The sequence below is a fragment of the Meriones unguiculatus genome, chromosome 12 (assembly GCF_030254825.1).
Source record: "Meriones unguiculatus strain TT.TT164.6M chromosome 12, Bangor_MerUng_6.1, whole genome shotgun sequence".
Taxonomy (NCBI): domain Eukaryota; kingdom Metazoa; phylum Chordata; class Mammalia; order Rodentia; family Muridae; genus Meriones; species Meriones unguiculatus.
The window spans coordinates 34,633,601-34,653,530 of record NC_083360.1 but is presented as its reverse complement, the minus strand read 5'-3'; the positions used below and the strand labels follow the sequence as shown (position 1 = coordinate 34,653,530).

At 56.0% G+C, this 19,930-nt stretch overlaps 1 protein-coding gene across 8 annotated transcripts; it reads right to left on the bottom strand.

Annotated features, from left to right (window-relative positions):
• Positions 1-1,720: 1,720 nt before the first annotated feature.
• Positions 1,721-18,637, bottom strand: Zmiz2 (zinc finger MIZ-type containing 2). 8 transcript variants are annotated; one of them, XM_021632665.2, is made up of 20 exons: positions 18,529-18,637; positions 12,610-12,773; positions 12,229-12,341; positions 12,032-12,146; positions 11,487-11,689; positions 10,970-11,153; positions 10,513-10,773; positions 10,166-10,348; positions 9,471-9,548; positions 9,087-9,255; positions 8,313-8,457; positions 8,028-8,238; positions 6,741-6,846; positions 6,365-6,522; positions 5,345-5,412; positions 4,962-5,030; positions 4,462-4,706; positions 3,813-3,982; positions 3,485-3,727; positions 1,721-2,751 (listed from the first exon to the last, which is right to left on the bottom strand). In XM_021632665.2, the coding sequence occupies exons 3-20, from the start codon at positions 12,276-12,278 to the stop codon at positions 2,644-2,646; spliced, it is 2,766 nt and encodes a 921-aa protein (XP_021488340.1). In that variant the 5' UTR covers positions 12,279-12,341; positions 12,610-12,773; positions 18,529-18,637; the 3' UTR covers positions 1,721-2,643. The 8 variants fall into 8 exon arrangements, with proteins under 8 accessions (XP_021488340.1, XP_060221628.1, XP_021488339.1 ...); XM_060365645.1 differs by lacking the exon at positions 18,529-18,637 and adding an exon at positions 18,168-18,297 and having other exon boundaries at positions 12,229-12,394; XM_021632664.2 differs by lacking the exon at positions 18,529-18,637 and adding an exon at positions 18,168-18,297.
• Positions 18,638-19,930: the final 1,293 nt, after the last annotated feature.

Sequence of the window (19,930 nt, the reverse complement as noted above, 5' to 3'; positions counted from 1 at the left end):
GTATATGTAAGACCCGAGGAGGCCAAAAAGAGGGCACCAGAGTTACAAATGGTTGTGAGCTGCCATGTGAATATTGGGGATCAAACCCAGGCCCTCTGGGGGAACAGCCAGTGATCTTAACTGCCGAGCCATCTTCCCGGCCCTAAGAATTCCGAGTTTTCAAAGTAGGCTATTGGCTGGTTTTGGTGACAAGGCAGGTGCTATGAAGTGGGAAGCCCCCAGCCTCTACTGGGTCTGCACGGGGAAGGAGTCCGCGCCCTTGCATAGTTAACAGGAATGCATGTGAACCCTGTGTGAATCCTGCTAGCTTTGCGTGTCGGAGAGCCCTCGCACTGTCTATAACCTTTTCTCTCTGTGTGGTGCGCAGAGCCTCTGGCAGCTAGTCCTCAATCACTTATCCATGCTTTGAGGTTCTACTTCCTGGATGTTTGTCAGGTCCAAACGGAACTCAGGACAAATGGCTAATTATGGTGCTTAACAGGGTACCAAAGTGCACGCTGGCCTCCAGGCTCTCTCAACATTGCAAGTACCTGTTACAGAGTCCATGCTGGCATACTGGCTCTTCTAACCTGGCACCTACCCTAAGCTTCTCCCCTTCCCACAGCCTCTCCTTCCTGTACAACCCTGCCATGCCAGTCATGTGCTCTCTTGGCTCTGGGTTCTCTTCTCATGGTCTGGTTCAACCCACAGGCCATGCTCTGTGTTCTTTACCTGCTCTGGATTCATGCCTCTGGCCTCGTTTCTACAATAAAACCCTTCCTCTCAACCACACCTGGGGAGGGGGAACCATATCCTCACTTCATGTAATTGGTGGCTGAAACCCCACTTTGTGCAGATGCAGCCTTTGATTGTCCTCCCTGCCCTTCTTCAGTCCCCATCATTGCATGTAGACCAGGCTGGCTCAGAATTGCAGCAATCCTGTCTGAGCACCGGGAATTACAGGTGTGTATCACCATGCCTGGTATTGGTGCTATTTTGAACCAGGAACGCCAGACTCTCAACAGGCTGAGGAAATGTGTGCATGACAGTTTGTTCCTCCCCCTTCCTCAGTGGAGGCTGCAGCCAGGACTGCTGTGCTGTCCTCACATTCCCTGTGCCTGACTTCTGTCCCCTCCCCCCACTGTTAGCAAGAGGACAGAGACGCTGGAAACAGGCTCTCCAGTGCAAGGAGAGGGCCACTGGTGCGTTCTCAAATGTCAGAGATACTCAGAGCTACCAGGGCTCTGTAGGCAATTCCTCCCTCCTCCCCTGCAGCCTCCCAGGCGGGCAGCCTCCTCTGGTACTGCAGGACAGGCTTTGGCAGCTAGCCGAGGATTCCCCTCACCCCTCCCTGGTTCTCACCTTTCCGGCTGCACAGGAAGGCTGTCTGGGCAGGGCCTCAGGGCCCAGGCCAAGAGGGGCAGTGAGCACAGGCTCATAGCCCAGTGCTGCTGAGGGCTGTGGCTGCACTGCAGTCACTTGACAGATAGCTGGCTCCCTGCCCTAGGGCACACCCAGGGAAGGTGACATGGTGGCAAATGTCTCCAGGGCAAGCCCAAGACACTTTACCAAATAGTTCTGCCAATGGAGCCAACTTGGAAAATTCCAGGGTAAAGGAAATTTACCACAGCTCAGGGATAGCCTGACCGTGTGACCGTGGATGAAAAGATCTAGGTTTTAATTTGGGGTGCTAAGAACAGGAAGACCACAGCCCCTCAGCACAAAAGAAGGACTCATCCAGGCCCACCAAGAGGGAGTCCTTTAATAGATCGCACAGACAGGAGACACACAGGCCAGCGCCCTGCTTGCAGACCCAGGCGCTTGGCCAGCAGATGCAATGGCCTCCCCCACCTGGGTGTGGGCCGCAGGGTGAAGAGGAGGTGGTTTAAAAAACACAGCTGTACTAATTCTTCACTTTCACAGAGAAGAGGAACTTGGGGGAGCAGCTCACTGGAGAATTTACATAGAGCTGAGTCTGAAGCCCACCCCTAGAGGGGCTGAACCTCTCTGGGCTGTCTGCACCCAGGGAGGGGCAGACACCAATGGAAGGCCCAGGCCAGGCCACAGAGGAGCATGCTGACTTCAATAGCCATCCCCTCCCTTTCCCAGCTGTTAGCGTTTCTATACTATGTACATAGTTGTGCTTTATTGCCCCCACCCCAGCCTCGGCCTGGTCTGAAGCTTGGGGTGGAGGGAGGAACCCCCCGCACCACATTCAGCTGGGAGGGAGTGCCAGGCCCCCAAAGGCTGGTGCTCTGTATAGTTCTGAGGCTGCCAGGTTCAGGCCTCTGGAGCTGCAGGCCAAGGGTGTGGAGCCAGCCTTGCCAGCCAGCTCTTCTGAGGAGGAGCAGAAACAGAAGGGTAAGATGCAGGCTGGGTGGGAGCAGGCAGGGTGGAGAGACAAGTGCAAGGCCATGAGTCTGGGACTAGGGATATGCACACGTGGCTGTCAGGCCTGCAGGGCACCTCACGAGATCCATTCTGTAAGCGGTGAGCTTGATGGAGGGAGGCCGTGAGGACCACTGGCCTGGGCCCCTTGGAGCACAGGGCTGCTTCCGGTTCATCGGGGGCTGGCAGTGGCAGGCGCGGCTCAGGGTGTGTGCGTGGGGCTGGGTGAGAAGGGAAGGCTGCGGTGATGTCTTCTGCATGTGTCCTCACCAGGGATCAGTTGTTCTCAAAGAGTGAGAGCAGGTCATCACTGCTGTTGGTGGGGAGGTCGGGTGGACCCAGGTAGGAGAGCAGTTCATCAGGGTTAGTCAGTTCTGGGAGTAGCTGAGGACAAAGCAAACACATTAACAGCTGTGTTCTCGGACCCTTCGAGTCCAGTGGCCATGCTGTCCTGGCCCTAGGCCCAGTGGGATACTAAACTGTCCTTCTCTTGCCAAATGCTGGGTGCCTGCGTGAAGCTACCTGGCTGTATGAAGCTGCCTGTATCTCCCTGTGGAAGGCTGCTGCAGGACAAGAACAGCTCAGGACACACTTCTCAGGGGTCAGGGTATACAACCCGAGGTGAGCCAGCTGCGCCCCAGAGACGCACAGGTCCGAGAACGGATCTCCAGTGTCATCCCCAGGGGCCAAAGCAGTTGGTAAAATTCCACACCCCTTAGCTCTCTGCTCTGGCCTACTCCTCATCTTCCTTATGTGGAACTTCAGTGTTGTTATGGACCAGGACAGTGGACAAACTGTCTCCCATGCTTGTGCTCACACGCTGCCTGCAGTGAAAAGATGCAACAGATGGCTAGGTCAAGTTGGACTTTGAAGACAGTACTAACACACCTGGGCTCCAAAAGCTTCTAGGGTGGGCGACTCGTTAGCCACACAGGGGTACCTGTGCCGACAGCTCTCCCAGGTGAGGACAGCTGCCCTCGGGTGACATTATCTGACATTCTCTCCTGGAGGCTCACTGTCTTCCCTTCTATCAAGCGAGGGGGATAGACTCGGGGACCAACGCACAGCACAGACAGTGTCAAAGGTTCCCACCCCCAGCACGGGACAGGCTACTCACATCCAGAGCTGGTTCCGAGGCCTCCCCTGCCCCAGTCATGCCGGGAGGCCCCATCATGCCCGTGGCAGGGTTGAAGGCCAGTTCGCTGATGGGCCCTGTGTTTGGTTGGCCCAAGGGCTGCCGGGAGGCAGGGGGAGGGTTTGGATGGTGTAGCTGGGAGCCTGGGGCAGGCCCGAGGTTAGGGGTGTGCATTCCTGGTGGTCCGGGGTTGTGGGCTGGGTCCAGGTGGCCTGCTGATGCCATCTGAGCATGGAGAAAGGGCTCGTTAAAATAGCTTGAGGACTTCCGGGGAGACTCCTACCCATGGGCTTCTTTGAACAGCACTGACCTGGCCTGGGAGGCAAGGAGCAGACTTGTCTGGAGTCAGGAGGCTGCTGGGAATGTCAGACTGGTAGGAAATGGGAGGTGGCCCCTGGCTGAACTCAGCAAGGTTTGGGGTGGTGGGTGTAGCAGATGGAAAGGATTCTGGGAAGGTTCCAGGCCCCAGGAAATTGGAACCTACAAGAGGAAGCCAGGACAGAAAGCTCAGATAGGCAGAGGAGTGCCAGGTGGGGAGGTGGCTAAGGCATGAGAGGGACACACCCCCACAAGCAGTAATTCTCCACTTGTTCCCATCACTGTCAGGGCTGAGCTATGGCAGTAGGAGGAGGGGAGACCTCCGAAGTGATGGACGGAACCACCACAACCAAGTGCAGTACACGTGCGGTGGGGGTCCTCGAGGGGCCCGCATGAAGTAGTTCAGTAAAAACCTCAATCCAAACCAAGAAGGGTGGAGCCTCGCTACCCTGCCTCCTAGCGTCATGGCCTCGATGGGACTTCCCCACCATGCCAGATGAGATATGAAGGGCAGGCATCCTCAGCATGGTACTTGTAAATGTGTGACGGCGGCACTGCCATAGGCAAGGAGGCTGATCCGGAGAGGGTGAGTCATTTGCCCAGAGTCATCTGAGGAGCAAGCCTGGGTGTGCTATACTCACCCTGGCTGGGGTAGTCGCTGGGGGCAGGGGCCGAAGGGGGCTGCAAAGGGGCAAAGGGGGCAGCGCCGGGGCCCAGGGCAGCGATCATCTCCATCACACTGGGCATGAGCACGTGGGCAGGGCTCACGGTGCGGCAGCGCTTCAGCACTGGCCCATCTGGCTCCTCCTTGATGTGCAGGTCAGGCTTCACGGGCACCGGCTTCCAGCTGCACGTGGGGTCGATGGTGATCTCCTCATAGTCTGAACTAAGCAGGGACAGACGGGTACCGGTCACTTGCCACTCGCCCAGCACTTGCTGCTTCACCCAGCTGTCGGGAAGTGGCCCAGCAGACCTTCGGCTCCCCAGCACCTTCAGGGTGTTTAACAGGCGTGCGGTGGGCACTGGCCTGGGGGGGAGCTGCTTCGCCATGGGAAGAGGCCCCACAGACTGCACTTACTCCAGGTCTGCCCTCTGGTGGCCACAGATGGTGGGGGGGGGGTGGTAGGAAGAAGACACTTACTTCTGAATGTAGATCAGGATGCCCAGCATATACTGGTCCACCTCCAGGCCCTCCAGCAAGGCTGTCTTGCTGCAGAAAGCAAAGGAGACTGGTGAGGAGGCCTAGCCCCGTCGGGTGCAGTCCCTGTCGCTTCCCCAGCTTGACTGCCTGTGTGAGGTGATTCTGTTAGGGGCCCCTGTATGTGCATCAGGCTCAGGTGAGCCTACACGAGGTGACCCTGGATAAACTGCTCTTTGTAGTCCAGTGCAAGGGGATGCTATGCAGGCCACCTAGTCGGAGGTCTCAGGCCTGAGACGCGCTACTCTGGTCTGCGGATGCTATTTCATGTTCCACCCTCTGAGGAAGCGGCACCTCTCCCCTCATCAGGGACAAGACGGACTCACTTGCACACAGGGCACCTCCAGGTCCCCCGCTCACAGTTGAGCTGCAAGTATGACTCCAGGTCAAAGCACTGCAGAGAGATAGACATGTCATCCCTCACCATGGGTCAGTGGAGAGAGCTGCTCTGTCTTCTGGAAGGTGACTCATTAGGTATATGTTAGGTATCAGGTTTCTACTACAGAATAGGCATAATAGTTTGGAATCCCCCAAGCAGCCCTCCCCAGCGCTGCTGTGCCCTAAGACCAAAGCAAGGACCAGGCAGCTGTATCCACAAGGAACCTCTTGACCCAGGGCAGTTGTGCCAGGCGAGGGTGGCACACACTTTAATCCCAGTACGCAGGAGGCAGAGGCAGGTGGACCTTTGTGTTTGAGGCCAGGCTAGTCTACATAACGAGCTTTCCAGGACAGCCAGGGCTACATGTCACATGCAAACAAACATGCAACAAAGGAACAACACTAATTTGTGGGGACTCGGGAAGCAACAAGGCTCCCGTGGTAGGTCTGCCTTTCTGGTCTTGACAGCTGAGGTACTGGGGTTCCACCGGCCAAGGAAGATGAGGCCGAGGTGTCAGCTCAGAACACTGTTTTTCCAACACCTGAGTGTGCTGGTGTCTGCCTGCCAGCTCAGCACTTGGGAGGTTGAGGCAAAAAGATTAGGAATTCAGGTCCATCCCCAGCTACAGAGTGAGTTTAGGGCCAGCCTGGCAGACACGAGACCCTATCTCAAGGGGGAAAAAAAAGTCTGAGACAGATTCTCACTATGTATCCCAAACTGGCTTTACACTGAAGATCCTACTGCCTCAGCCTGAGGCCTGGGATTACCAGTGTGGATCACCACAAGATTCTCTAAATTGGGTAAATGCTGGCAGTGGACCACGTGTTCTTTCTTTTTAATGCTAAGCAGTTCCCCCAGTTTCCAGTCTAGAGTCCACTCAATACTGAGTCAGTTTTCTGGTTTCTCCACAAACTCAAAATATTTTAAGGGCAACAAATGTCAACACAGGTCTGCAGGGAGCACACACCTGTATGTGGCGACAGTCGTGACCACGGGCTGGGAGCTGGATCCTGCGGAAGGTGATGGGGCACTTCAGGGACACCTTGATAGCCGTCTGCTCCACCCCATCCTCTCCATTGGGCCCAGGGGTGCCAGGGATGGTGCCGCTACTGAAGTTCCGCTTTACTGACATTGACAGGAAAGGACTTGAGTAAAGGCCCCAGCACCGTGGGGCTGTGAACTGGTGCACTAACCAGGGACCAGTCACTGCTCAGTCAATGGCTCTGAGGAGCTGCCTGCAGGCAACCAGTGCCCCCGGGGCAGAGCCATCTGGTGGAGAGGAAATGGCCCTGGGCACACAGCAGGGTTCAGTCTGGCACAGCGCAGGAGGAGGGGCCACTCACTCTTGGTGATGCAGTGCTCAGCTGGCAGGAGGCGTTTCTTGAGGAGGCCCTGAAGCACGGAGCGCACAGAAGGGCGGTGCACCAGCTGCAGCACGAAGAGGTGGGACTGCAACAGAGGGAGGGGTGTCACACGGAGGAGGAGGGGCTGGCCAAGGACAGAGGGGGGTGTCACACGGAGGAGGGGCTGGCCAAGGACAGAGGGAGGGGGGTCACACGGAGGAGGGGCTGGCCAAGGTGGCGCATCGTTCGGGGGCCAGCCGTGCCTACGCGTTAACGCAAGGGCTGCCAGGCGGAGGGCAGAGTTTAGATGGCAGAAAGCCAGGCAGCACCTTCCCAGCAGCTAGACCCTGAGTGCTCACACACAGGCGGGGGCTTCGACTTCTGTTAGCCTCGGGCGGGGCTATGAGCTCTGCCCGCCTCACCTTCTCAGCGTGTCTCAGGCTGCACCGTCACACCAGTGCCGGCACGCTCACCCCACTACCACCCTGCCCTACGTCGGCACGCCTCTCACCGCACCACACACTGTGCCTCTCAGCACTCCGCAGCGCACTCTGCTGTTGTTCGACCACTGTCTGGCTTTCTCCTGTCAAAACCCAGTCACCTCAAGTCCCTGGCACACTCCTCTGTTTATCGCATCTGCTCTCCTGACAGGATGTGGTTTGTGAGCCACCCCGGCTCCAGACCCCTCAGTCGGCCTGCCCGAAGCTCAGGGTGCACTCGGGGCCCTGCCCACCCGAACGCGGCGAGGCCCGGGACAGTGCCGGGAGCATCTTCCATGAGCTGTCTGTGCAGCTGGCTTTCTTTGACATAATTAACATGAGCACTAAATCTTTTCATGTAATCCAGCTGGGAAACAGTCTATTTAACTAGTTCCCTTTTTTCTTTCTTTCTCTTTCTCTTTCTTCTTTCTTTTTTTCTTTCTTTCTTTTGAGATTTATTTATTTATTATGTATGTACTGTTCTGTCTGTATGTACACCTACACGCCAGAACAGGGCACCAGATCTCACTATAGATAGTCATGAGCCACCATGTGGTTGTTGGGAATTGAACTCAGGACCTCTAGAAGGACAGCCATGCTCTCAAGCTCTGAGCCATCTCCAGCCCTGGTTCCCTTTTCTCAAAGGGCAAGGACAGAGTAGAGTAGAAAGGGAAGCAGCACCCTGTTCTTCAAGGATAAAGAGGCTTGCCCACGAGCTCCCAACCCCACAGGAGAGATGATGATCCACATGGTGTCCCAGCCAGCCCCAAGCCCTGCAGACCCGCCCACAGCCCCGCAGGCTACCCACGCAGCAGCAGGCGGTAACGGTGATCTGGATGGTGTTGCGACCTGGCTGGCACACATGCTTCAGGTAGAGGGGCTTATGCGAGGTCTTGTTGTCTCCACGCTCGATGCTGAGGGGTGTGGCGTTGACGCTGACCTGCACAGATGCCGGCCAGTTGGTGTTCATCTGCCGGTCCTCATGGTGGTAGCACTTGAACTGCAGCTCCAGGTCAGGCCTAGCAGGGAAGAGGGTGAAAGGAGCCCACACTGTGCAGGCAGGGCCCCGGGCCAGGATGGTAGCAGGGCTCACCTCAGCATCAGGGTCTTATAGACAGAATCTCGGAGCTGGAAGACATGGTTGCTCACAGCCAGGTTGTGCTGCAGGCGAAAGGGCTCCAGAACCACCCCATCTCGGACCGGGAAGGTCAGGCGCAGCTCATCACACGGGCCACTTCCTGAGGGCAGAGGTGTGCTGGCTTTGAGTTTGGTACCCTACCAAGGGATCCCACCCCTCAAGAAATACTTCTGCACCTAGGCCCCCAAACCCTAACCCAACCCCTGCCAGAAACTCTCAAGAGGACTGAGACGCCCCCGCCCTCGGGCTCCCATTGGTGTTTTTTTCAGAACTTGGGCCCACAGCCTGCAAGTTCGATCCTGCCTTGGTGTCATCCAGTACAACCTGGATCACATTCTGACAGTCCAAGGAATGCTTCCAACCTAGAAAGCATATTCGGGCTGGGCCCCCTGCCATTGCACTAGGGCTCATGTGAAGGTTTCAGGATGCTAGCCTCTTCTGCAGCAGTCCCCCTGGAGTAGGGCGCATACCCAGGGATGGGCTGCTGAGGGTTCCTTTTGGTTGCATAGACGTTTTTCTGGACAGGCTATCCCCACCCCCAACAGATCTGGAGAGGGCCACCATGAGAAATGGGATGGCCTGATCTAACCCTTCTACTTTTCACGACGCTGTGGCCTTGGGCTTTTCTTGGGGTCTAACAATTGCCCCTGGTCTCCCAAGCTCCCTGTACTGAGTCCTAATTACCCCAGCCAACCTCAGGTGGCTGCTGTCCTTAAGATAAACACTCACCAGAGGGTGACGGCTGTAAGGAGTTGAGGCCTGGCTTGAGGTCAGGCAGGAAGGGAGACTTGACTTCCTGGCTTGGGGACATGTAGGGAGCATTGCTGCTGGGCGTCATGGGTGGTGTGGGATTCCCCGGCAGTGGGGAGCTGGGGTAACCAGGGATGGAGCGGGAAGGCTGTAGAGGTTGAGCATAAACAGTCAAAGCAGAATGGCAGGGTGGGAGGGTGGTCTGTTCACGGAGCACCCCTGGAAACCATCAGAAGACGAGTGGGCAGGAGGCAGCCCTGGACTGCCAGGCAGGGAGCCTACACTTCCTCCTGCCATGGTGCCCTCTTTCCATATGCCCGCCCTGTGAGCCTCCCGGCCCATCCGCCCTGCCAAGCCCCGTACCCCACTCAAGCCAGGCTGGCTGTAGCTGATGCTGCCCCCGTTGAAGTTGGCGCCCTGCCCGTTGAACTGCTCTGTGGGCTGTGGGAAAGAAAACTGTGTGTGCCTGGGGCTCCAGCCTGCCCCATATTGACCCCTTAGGCCCAGTCCCAGACCCTCCACCACACATGGGTGCTGATCTGTGCATTAGCTACGCTCCCCATGATCTGTAAGAAACATTGCTGATCTCATAATGCAGAAAGTTAGCACTACAGAAACAGGAATGACCTTCCAAGCGGGAAGGGCTGAAAGACAGGTGCACACAACACTCCTCTTGCATTCCCTCTTCTCAGCCTTGAACTTCTGCCTACCCAGGCTCCCGGTGAGATGTGCTCATTCTCCATGTACCCAGAGAAGGTACATTGCCAGCAAGGGCCTGTCTCTTAAACAGTGGTCAGGATGCAGGGTGGAGGAGTGAGGGATTGAAATGTACAATTCCACAAAGGTTGTCAGACCGGCTTGGAAGCCTGTTTGCAGCAATCTACACCAAATACCCATGTATATCCGTATGTATATGTATACGCATATATCACGGAACTAGAACGGTCACCCTGAGAGCCGTTCTTGGACGGACTAGATTTCCCTGGCCAACCTGCCTAGAGGTCCCCCCTAAGTCCTATGGCACTCCACCCAGCACAGGCCCGTGGAGCCAGTCTTACCTTGTAGTGCAGTCCCGTGGGGCCAGGTGCAGACAGGGACAGGGAGCCCATGCTTTGCTGCAGGGACAGCCTGTGTCCAGGATAAGAGGAGGCAGAGCCCGGGGGCTGCCCAGGGCCGGGAGCATACTGGGCAGTGCTGGCAGCATACTGGCCTCCTTGCAGATACTGCTGCCCAGGGTACACCTGAGAAGAAGCAGAGAGAGGGGAGAGAAAGGGTCTTCACGATCCTGCCGGGCAGGGTAGTTCTCTGTCACTGCAGAAGTCACCCTTGTTACAACTCAGAGGGCACCGACCGGAATAGGGCAACCATCCCCTAGGACCCCAAGCTGAGCAGCCAAGGCACTCACCTCTGAATAGGCTCTCTTGACCCCCTGTCGGGGCAGTGGCTGGGCCTGAGGCGGCCCAGGGTAGCCATGCTGAGGCAGCCGCTGTCCTGCGTATAAGGGTGTCATGCCTGCTGCCCGGGTAGGGTTCATGGTCATGGAGGAGAGGCCAGAGGGGCCCATCATTCCTCCCATGCCAGAAGGGTTCATGCCAGGAGGCACGCTGGGACCCCGAGGACCTCCATGCTGCAGAAACTGGCTGTTGAAAGACTGCCCAGTCCCCATCTGAGAAGAGAAGAGGAGGAATGGTCTGGACCCCTCTCTCAGCCGTGGGCCTCCCTCTTCCTGCTCCTCTCTTTCATTATTGGCCTCAGGAGATCCCAGCACCGTCCACAGTTGTCCCCAGCACTCACTGCCTTGCCAAGTCTACCAAGCCCACCCATACTTGCCACCACATGGAAGGAACCTGACAGGGCCTTACCGCTCCGTATTGGCTTAGCTCCTGGCTCTGCTTCTCCTGCAGGGCAGCCACAGTGGCTGTGGCCGTGGCCGTGGCCGTGGCCGCGGCAGCAGCCATGGCCGCGGCAGCTGCCGCTTGTGTGAAGTCAGTCGAGGGCCGTGCGGCATGTGAGGGAAGGCCCAAGCCTCCAGGGCCCCCTGCATACCTGCAGGTGATGACAGAGGACTGCCTCACTCTCTACAAAGGCTTGCCCTGGACACAGCACTCGGGGGAGCCCTTTTTTCTCTCTCTTCCAAACAGAGTGTCTCTGTGTGGCCCTGGCTGTCCTGGACTCGCTTTGTAGACCAGGCTGGCCTCGAACTCAGAGAGCTCTGCCTGCCTCTGCCTCTCTGAGTGCTGGGATCACAGGCGTGCGCCACTGTGCCCAGCTCATTCTTTCATACTGTAGCTACTGGAGACAGAGGCAGCATCCCACCCTTTTGTGCACCCGCCAGGCTGATGGCTTCAAGCCGCTGGCCAGGTGCGGGGCCCTGCTTACCCGGCGGTGAAACTGGATCCCCCAGGGTAGGCCCCTCTGCCATACACTCCTTGCTGCACGTAGCCCTTGCTAGCACCGCCTTCAGCGAACGCCTGCTGTCCCAGGCACTGTGGGGAGGTCAAGGCAGAGCTGCCACCTGCCACACCAGGCATCATGGAGCCACCAGGGGGACTTCCTGCAGGGCCCATGGGGTTCCCCAAAACCTACAAGGAAGTGGGAGTCACCAAAGAGAACCAGACAAACCGCGGACTTCAAGACACATCCCCAAAGCGCTAGGTGCCAAGAGGAGCCCAGGAAGGGGGGAGCGCCTGGGGTGGGGTAGGAGCGGCGGTCTACAGTTGTGACTGGGGCGGTCTCTGAAGCCAGGGGAACATCCCATGACAGTTCAGGAGAAAGGCACCTAGTGACTTGAGGCCCTCAGGAAGCCCCATCCTTGTGCTCCAGCCAGTTGCCTTGGTCCCTTGTTCTTGGAACCCTGAGATGGTAGAGGCACCTAAGGCTCTGGGCCCTGAGGGCTCCGGGAGGGTGACCCAGTGCACACTCACCTGGCTCTGTGTTGCGTTGCCAACTCCCCACACGGTAGTGACCACGGACAGTGACCCGGCTGGCTGAGTGGCACTTTGTTGCCAAGGCACAGACTCATACGCAAATGAACCATCACTACAGAGAGAACAGCTACTAAGGCAGGGTCGCAAGGCCCAGGGCTTGCTAGAAGGGGCAGGCCGCAGGAGCCCGTACTCACCCGTGTGGCGCAGGGGGCAGGGCAGGTTTCATGGGGTTCATGGGGTTCATTGGTGATGAAGCAGCCTACAGGCCCAAAGTGCTGGAACTTATCTGGAGTTGCTGCTCCGGCTGCTAGACAGGAGGGAGCGGACAGGAGCTTAGATGCAGCAGGAGCCCGTAGCGCCCTGGACGAAGCCAGGGCAGAGGTCAACCAGAATGCAGTGGGAAGCGACTCTAACAAGGGTTGCTAACTTAAGCCTTTGGACCAACCCTGGAAAAGGGTTCTCTGATTTCAAACACTCTCCACAGACTCTTTCCCATTCCACATCCATATAAAACCAAGAACCCCTCAGCAGGTCCCGGGTGGAAGACAGAGGGCCAATGGGGGAAGCCCAGAGACCTGAGAAGGAGCAGAGCCGAAGCGGTCTTTGAGGCGGAGCTGGGAAGGTCAGGAGGCAGATGTGGAGCAGCAGTCCATCCACCAGCGTGGCCTTGGGAAGGCTGCACCGGCACAGCTGAAGCAGGACACAGGCACCAACCCAGCCCCCGGCTGGCAGCTCTTTCCTACCAAGAGGGTAGACGGGGGCTTCAGGCCACAGACCCTTCAAACCGACCCAGGTAACTCGAGGGAGCAGGCATGTGTGTGTGCATGTCTCCGACATATATGGGCATGAGTACAGGGTCAAGTGAGCGGTCCTGCCCCCCAGTGACCCGTCGGTGACGCTTGTCAGCTCCCAACAGGGCAGTGACATACACAACGCGACAGGTGTGTGGGGGTTTCCAAAGACGCAAAGGCCCCTGATTTTCAGGCCTGCTGTTTTTCAGTGGGGGTGAGAGCATGCTAAGCCACATCTGCGAGATGGGGCCAACTGCAGCACTGGCTGGTGGACAGGGGAGGCTCTGGCAGGTAGGACCAGCAGCTGATGCCCACCGCTCACTGCGCTAGGTCTGTACTCCCACACAGCTGCTAAGTTGCGGGAGTAACCCCAACTCCAGGCTACTTCCAAAGCCGTGTCTCCCACACCGCCAAGGGCAAGCTCCTTCCTCAAACAGGCTCAGACAACCCCCAGGCCTGGGCTGCCGCCCTCCTCAGAGCCTCATTTACTCAGGTCCTAACATACCCTGAACTACCCTCATGCCCACCTCTGCTTGGTCTTACCAGAGGAGCACACGCCATGTGTTGGGCCCCTCTCAGGGACCCCTTAGGGAAAGGCCTGCGTACCCCTTTCTGACCCCCTCTGCCTTGTAGAGGCTATGTGACTGCCACAGGTGTCTTTTGAAACATGCTAAAATCTGGTGATTTCTATCTCGCCACTCAGCACCACAAGCCTCTCGTCTAGGGGAGCAAGGGATACCCCAGCACACGCTCAGCTCTGGGACTTAGCCTTCAGAGCTCAGCACAGACCTGGAGCCCTGCTACACACACAAAGCCCAGAACAGGTGAGAGAACATGAGAAAAGGGGACTGTGTGGGGACTGAGCCTTGGTCCTGCCTGGACAGCCTGAGGCTTCCAGGGGTCCCCACACCCAGCACCAGAAGGGAAGAGAATGACCAGGGCAAAGAAGCTCCACCCACAGCATTCTGTTCTCTAACCTCAGGGGCGACTAGACTTCATTCTGGCCTTTCCCAGACCAAGTCCTGCCTAGGCAACAGGAGCCACAGTGTGCCAGCTTGGTGGCAGAGGCTGGCATGTTGTCATGTTCTGGGCTTGAATCTTAGCACTTCAACAACAATCAATTCACACCATATATCAAAATTAACTAGGTCCTAGGTTTAAATGTAAAATACAGAACTGTAAAAAGTCTGGGAAAGGTAAAAGAAGCTCTACAGGACCCAGGCCAGGTAAAAAGTTCATAGATTTGACATCAAAAGGTGTGCTCCATATAACAAATAAGCTCAGCTTTATCAAAATTGAAAACTTTTCTGCAAAAGAGTTGCTAAAAGGATTATGCAGTACAAGCTGGAAGAAATGCTTGCAAGCCACCTGTTCCAAAAGAGATGGCTTCTAGAATATACAACAAAGTAGCAAATTATTATTTGAATTTTTAAGACAGGGTCTTTCTGTATAGCCTTAGTTGTCCTGAAACTTGCTCTGTAGAACAGACTAGCCTCAAACTCACAAAGATCCACCTGCCTCTGCTTCCTGAGTGCTGGGATTAAAGGCGTGTGCTACCACCGCCTGGCTTAAATTATTATTAAAGTAAAATCCAAACAGAAAATCAGCAAAACATAAATGGAAGAGAGTATGAATGGTAAATAACCCAAGAAAAAGTGCTCAGTAGCTTGTTCGTACATCCAGAAGAACAACTAAGATGAAAAGTGACATCACAAAATGCTGGCAAGGAGAAACTAGACCTCACATACCTTGCCCAGGAGAATGTGAAATAAATGGCACAACTACTACAGAAAAGTCTGGCCATTTCTTTTTTCTTCTCCCTCCCTTAATGAATTTATTCACTTTACATCCTGACTGCAGCACCCCCCTTCCCCACCCTCACCATTTCTTAGAAACCCAAGCTTGCAGCTACCATAATACAACCTAGCCAACTCTGCTCTGGGGCATGTAGCTCAGAGAGATGTCAACTTGTGTTCACAGGAAAACCTGTATGTGAATGCTTCTTTGTCACAGCTAAAGACTGAAACAGCCCAGGTGTCCTTCAATGAAGGCACACACCACTGCTGACAGACTGCAACCTATTCTAGGTGAACCCCCGGAAACCGTGCCGGATGCAAAAGGTCAATTACTGGTGCTCTACTGTATGATCCCTTCACCTGCCAAAGTGGGAAAATTGTGAAAAAGTTAACAGTGGCCAGGGTTAAATGAAGGGTGGGGAGGATGATCTTTCCATGTCTATAACTTTAGCAGATGGATGTGACTATAAATCCACACAGGAAGGCTCCTCCCAACTGTAGCCATGTGCTGTTCCACAGTGATGTTGTGCTACAGTTTTACAAAATGTTACAATTTGGAGGGAACTGGGTAGAGAGATACAAGGGCTATCTCTCTGCTATTTTTTTACAACTGACTATAGCTACAATCATCTCACAATAAAACTTTTAGCCAAACCAGGTTATGGTGGCCCATGCCTATAACCCAACACTGGGAAGAGAGGCATGAGGATCAGGAGTTCAAGGCCAGTCTCGACTAGATGATGTGTTATATAGACTAGCTTAGTGTGGTGGTGCCTACATGAAATCAAAGCAACTGGGAGATGGAGGCAGAGGGTCATGAGTTCAAGGCCTGCCTAGGTTCCAGAGTGAGACTATGTTTCAAAACAGGTTTAAAAAAAATAATTACATAATTACAAAACTACCCCACCAGTAGCAACCACCTCTCCCCTCTCAAAAAGGCTTTGGTAATCCCAAGCTGGTTGGGTTGGCCAGGGCCGCTCTGTTGTACCAAGCACAGGGAGGGAACCATGCTGGATGAGAGGCGGGCAGTGAGCCCTTGACTCATTTCAAGTCACCTAAGGCAGGCAACACCCAACTCCAGAGCATCCCAGTCAGCGGGTGAGACAGGCTGCCGGCCCCACCCAGGGTCATTAGGTCAGGCTGGGTCCTGAGCCTTGCATGTTTAACACACCTGACCACAGCGTGAAAGCCTCTGATCTAGGTAATACAGAGTTGGAGAGAAGGGAGAAGAGCAGGTGTTGGGTAGGGAGACACCCACAGGAGCCTTTGACATCACACGGGCTGGGGGAATTCCACCCACAATGCATCTCTGCTGTGGACAGAGACCACAAACATTTCCAGTTCCCCCTGAACAGGCCTCTCTGTGCTGGGAGGACTTCCTGCTAAACTCTTCAATTCACACCTAAGCACATAGCAGGGTGGGAAGGCCCAGAGCCCCTGGATCTGCTAACCAGTGGACCCTATTCCTGACTACAGGGAGGCATTCTGTGAGTGTAGACCTTCCTCCCGTACCTAAGGCGGAACTGGGGAGGAGGCCTGAACTCTCAGTGTGCCAACTGCAGCTGGAAGCCAGGTCCCCTAGCAGAGCTGCTCTGACCGGAGGTCCGTCTAGGAGTACAAGACTTTCTGCAGGGTCAGGTCACATCCTCCCTCAAGCACAGAGTTCCAGAGCTCTCCAGGTGTCCCAGAGCAGCTACACCCCAGCCTTCCTGGCTCCATCCATCTCTACTTGTCTGAGCAGCTAAGAATAAGACCTAGCAATGGTCTCGGCCAGCATTCCTGCTCCAGGCAGCTTCTCAACAGCTCAAGAAACCGCTCACTGCCTCCAAAGTTCCAGGGTTAGGCTTCAGCTTAAGAAAGTGGGGTCAGCCTGTTGGTGGCAGCACACACCTTTAACCCCAGCACCTGGGTGCAGAGGCAGTCAGATCTCTATGAGTTCAAGGCCAGACCGGTCTACAGAGTGAGTCCAGGACAGCCAGGGCTACACAGAGAAACACACCCCACGAAAGAAAGAAGAGAGAGAGAGAGAGAGAGAGAGAGAGAGAGAGAGAGAGAGAGAGAGAACCTGGGATCAAAAGGTTCCAGAGAAATGACAGTCCAGGAAGAGTGAGGTGCTGTAAACCTGTATGTAGTCTTAGCCACTCAGGAAGGTTGCAGCAAGATCAGTTAAGCCTGAAGAGTTCAAGGCAACACAGTGAAACCCTGAGCCGGGTGGGTGGGGGAGGATATGGCAGGTTTGAAGTGTGGCAGAAGCAGAGTCCCTAGAGTCAAAGGATACACAGGTTAAGTGCCCCGGAGGCTAGAGGTCTGGCCTGTGCTGTCACAAGGCTGCAACTTCCTAGCTTCAGCGTACAGACCACTCTTCACGAAGGGCTCCAAAGTGAGCATCTGCCGATAGCCCAACGGCCGAAGGGACAGCCAATCCTGACTCCAATCTACAATGTTTAAAATGGGAATCTGGAGGCCACTTTAGGTTTTGTGGCCACCTCTCTGTCATCAGCCCTTAAGAGATCAATCCTAGCATTCAGGGTGCTCCCTAAGCATGCTGAGCCTGTCTCCCAGAAGTCTTTACCTGCTTATCCTCATTCTACCCCCAGCCTGCTTCCATCCCCAGGGAGCACATCAAGGGCCTTGAGGTCAGTTCTGGTGAGTAAGGTTAAGCTTCCCTCCCTCGTTCCCGTTCTCAGGTATCAAGGGATGCCCTTGGTACTAGTGGTGAGTCTGTGATCACCCTACCACATCGACCACGGTGTTAGATCAGGTCACATGTGCTATTTGTGTCCCTGCGAAATTTTCTGCAGTAACACAAACGAATTGAAGACATCACCAAAGACCGTCTCTAACTACTGAAAGAAGGAAGCCTGAGAAGGAGGGGGGCAGGACAGGAGAGGAAAGCAGAGCAGGTGACGGAGTAAGAAAGGCAACTGGGCGCTGGGCAAAGGACACCTTGAGGGGATGGGATACCTTAGGGGGAGGGGGACGACGGTGGGCACCTGGAGTGGTGTTCAGGGTACAAGGAGAACAAAATATTTAGGGAGAGCAGGGCACCTTCGTGCCTGAGCTTCAGTTTGGAAAAGGGTGTTCCCGTCAAAAACCCGGACAGGGACTGACAGGTCGGCGTCCTCAGCCTAGGGGCAGCGCGGACCTTCCTCGGCCAGTAACGGCTTCCAACGACCCCCGTCCCCCATCACCCAGATGTTGGGCACCTAAGTGGGATCCCAGGGGCGCTCCGTGAAGGTGAGCCTGCCCGGCTCCCAGAGCTGGAACGACAGGCTGGGGTGAGGGCCCACCAGCCTCCTCCGCTCAGGAGGCCCCCAAAGGCCACTTGCACCGTGGGCCAGCCCCAACAAAGCCTCCGCGGAGGGGTGAGTGATCCCGACAGCACGGCGCAGGGGACAGGTACCCGAAGGTGGGCGGCAGAGCCGAGCTAAGCCAAAACCTCGTCGGGCGCTCCGGGACCGGCCGCACCTGCCACCGCACCTGCCGCACCTGCGCGCCCCACCGCCCGCGCTTGCCCGCCGTGTCCCGCGCCACCCAGCCGCTCACCTCCGCCCGGCCCGACCCGGCCCGTCGCCGCGGCCCCCTGCCCGCGCCGCTCCATGCGCTCAGCCCGCCCTCGGCGCCGCCCGCCGCCCCCGGGCCGCCGCCGCCCGCGCCATCGCGCCGCCGCCGCTCGGAGGGCACAATGGAGCCGCCGCCGCGCTGCTCATGCATATGCATGACGCCGCGCCGCTGGCCCCGCCCCCCAGACCAGAGCAGCGGAGCCCCGAGCGGCGCTCTAGCGGCTGGGGCAGGGGCGAGTACCGGCCATAATGGCCGGGATGGGCCGGAGCTGGGTCCGGGACGCTACTGGCTGCCGCGTAGGAGGCTCTGCGCATCCTGCCCGCACCCCGCGCCCCCTCCGCACCTTTGCGATCGCGGTGTCAGAGGAGTCCCGCACGCTTCCTGCTGCTGTCCACCGGGGCGGGGCCGAACGGGGGCGGGGCCACGGCGGGGGCGGGGCCACAGCGGGGCTGGCTTGGGCCTGGGCCTGGCCACAGCCTGGCGGTCTAGTCGGTTCGTGACTGCATACTGGCTAAGTCCCTCCGGAACCTTCGAATCCTACATGGCGGACGTGCGAGTCTTAGGAGTCCGGACCGAGAAGCCCATCGCTGAAAATGAAAACAACATATACTTGCCCTTCTACACAGGCGAATGGCCTCTTCCTGAGGTACTGCCTCCTTCACCTCTCTGTTGAAATCACTATGATTTTTTTTCTTAAGGGCTGGAGAGGTGGCTTAGTGGTTAAAGGCGGTGACTGCCCTTCCAGAGGCCCCGGGTTCGGTTCTCAGCTCCGACAAATGGAATTCCCCAGGATTTCCTGCTCTTCTGGCCTCTGCGAGCACGCAATGCAATGCAAGCTAGCCAACAAGTAATTTAAAAAATTATTTTCTAGGCAAATAACAAAATAGACCTGTAGATAGTTTTGTCATTCTGTAGGTCTGGCAGGCTCATCCAGCCTTTTGACACTGCAACATGAGAGCTGTCACCTACAAAGTCTACGCGAGAAAACCGGGCGATAGCTCTAACAACAAATGTCTCAGAATGTTGCAAGTGATTTTATGGTTTTGTTTTCTTTTTCGGTTAGGCCAAATCCGTAGGAGCCACCTTCCACATGCAGGCCCCCAGGTGCCAGGTTAGGCCTGCAAGGTGTGTCTGCATTTTTCTACCTTCAGTTTCAGAAGAGCACAGCCTCCTGATAACTCACGGTTATTATCCATGTCGTTATTGTGAAGCACACCATACGTTCTGATCATGTTCAAGTGCCCAGTTTTATAGCATTAAACACATGCGTTGTCACACAACCATCTATCTCCGGGGTGATTTTATCTTCTCCAGCAGGCACTCTGCCCGTTAGATCAGTGGCTCTCAGCCTTCCTAACGCTGCCACCCTTTAATACAGTCCTTTAGGTTGTGGTGAGCCCCGACCATCAAAATATTTCGTTACTGCTTCATAACTGTAAAGTCACTACCGTTATAAATCACAATCTAAATGGCAGGTAAACAGGATATCTGATATGTAATCCCCAAAGGGCTAGCAACCCCAGGGTTGAGAACCGGTGCATTAAATAATAACCCCAGCACTTCTCCCAGTCACGCCACTCTGCTCGTGTCCCTGAGCTTGGCTTCTTTTAAGCACCTCATGTCAGTGGAACTACTCATCGTTTGCTTACTTGACTAAGCTTTTTGACCTCAAGGTTCATCTGTGTGTCAGAACTCCTTTGGTGGGGGAAGGGTTGAAATGGATTCTCACACTGTAGCCCAGGCTA

Bases quoted from the DNA above. Each gene is read 5' to 3' on its own strand.
- Zmiz2 (XM_021632665.2), bottom strand. From the start codon at position 12,278: ATGAACCCCATGAACCCCATGAAACCTGCCCTGCCCCCTGCGCCACAC. The intron at 5,413-6,364 runs GTGTGTGCTCCC...ATCTCTCTGCAG, and splicing joins ACGACTGTCGCCACATACAG to TGCTTTGACCTGGAGTCATA. The intron at 2,752-3,484 runs GTGAGTAGCCTG...CTTTGTCCTCAG, and splicing joins CCTCGGAACCAGCTCTGGAT to CTACTCCCAGAACTGACTAA.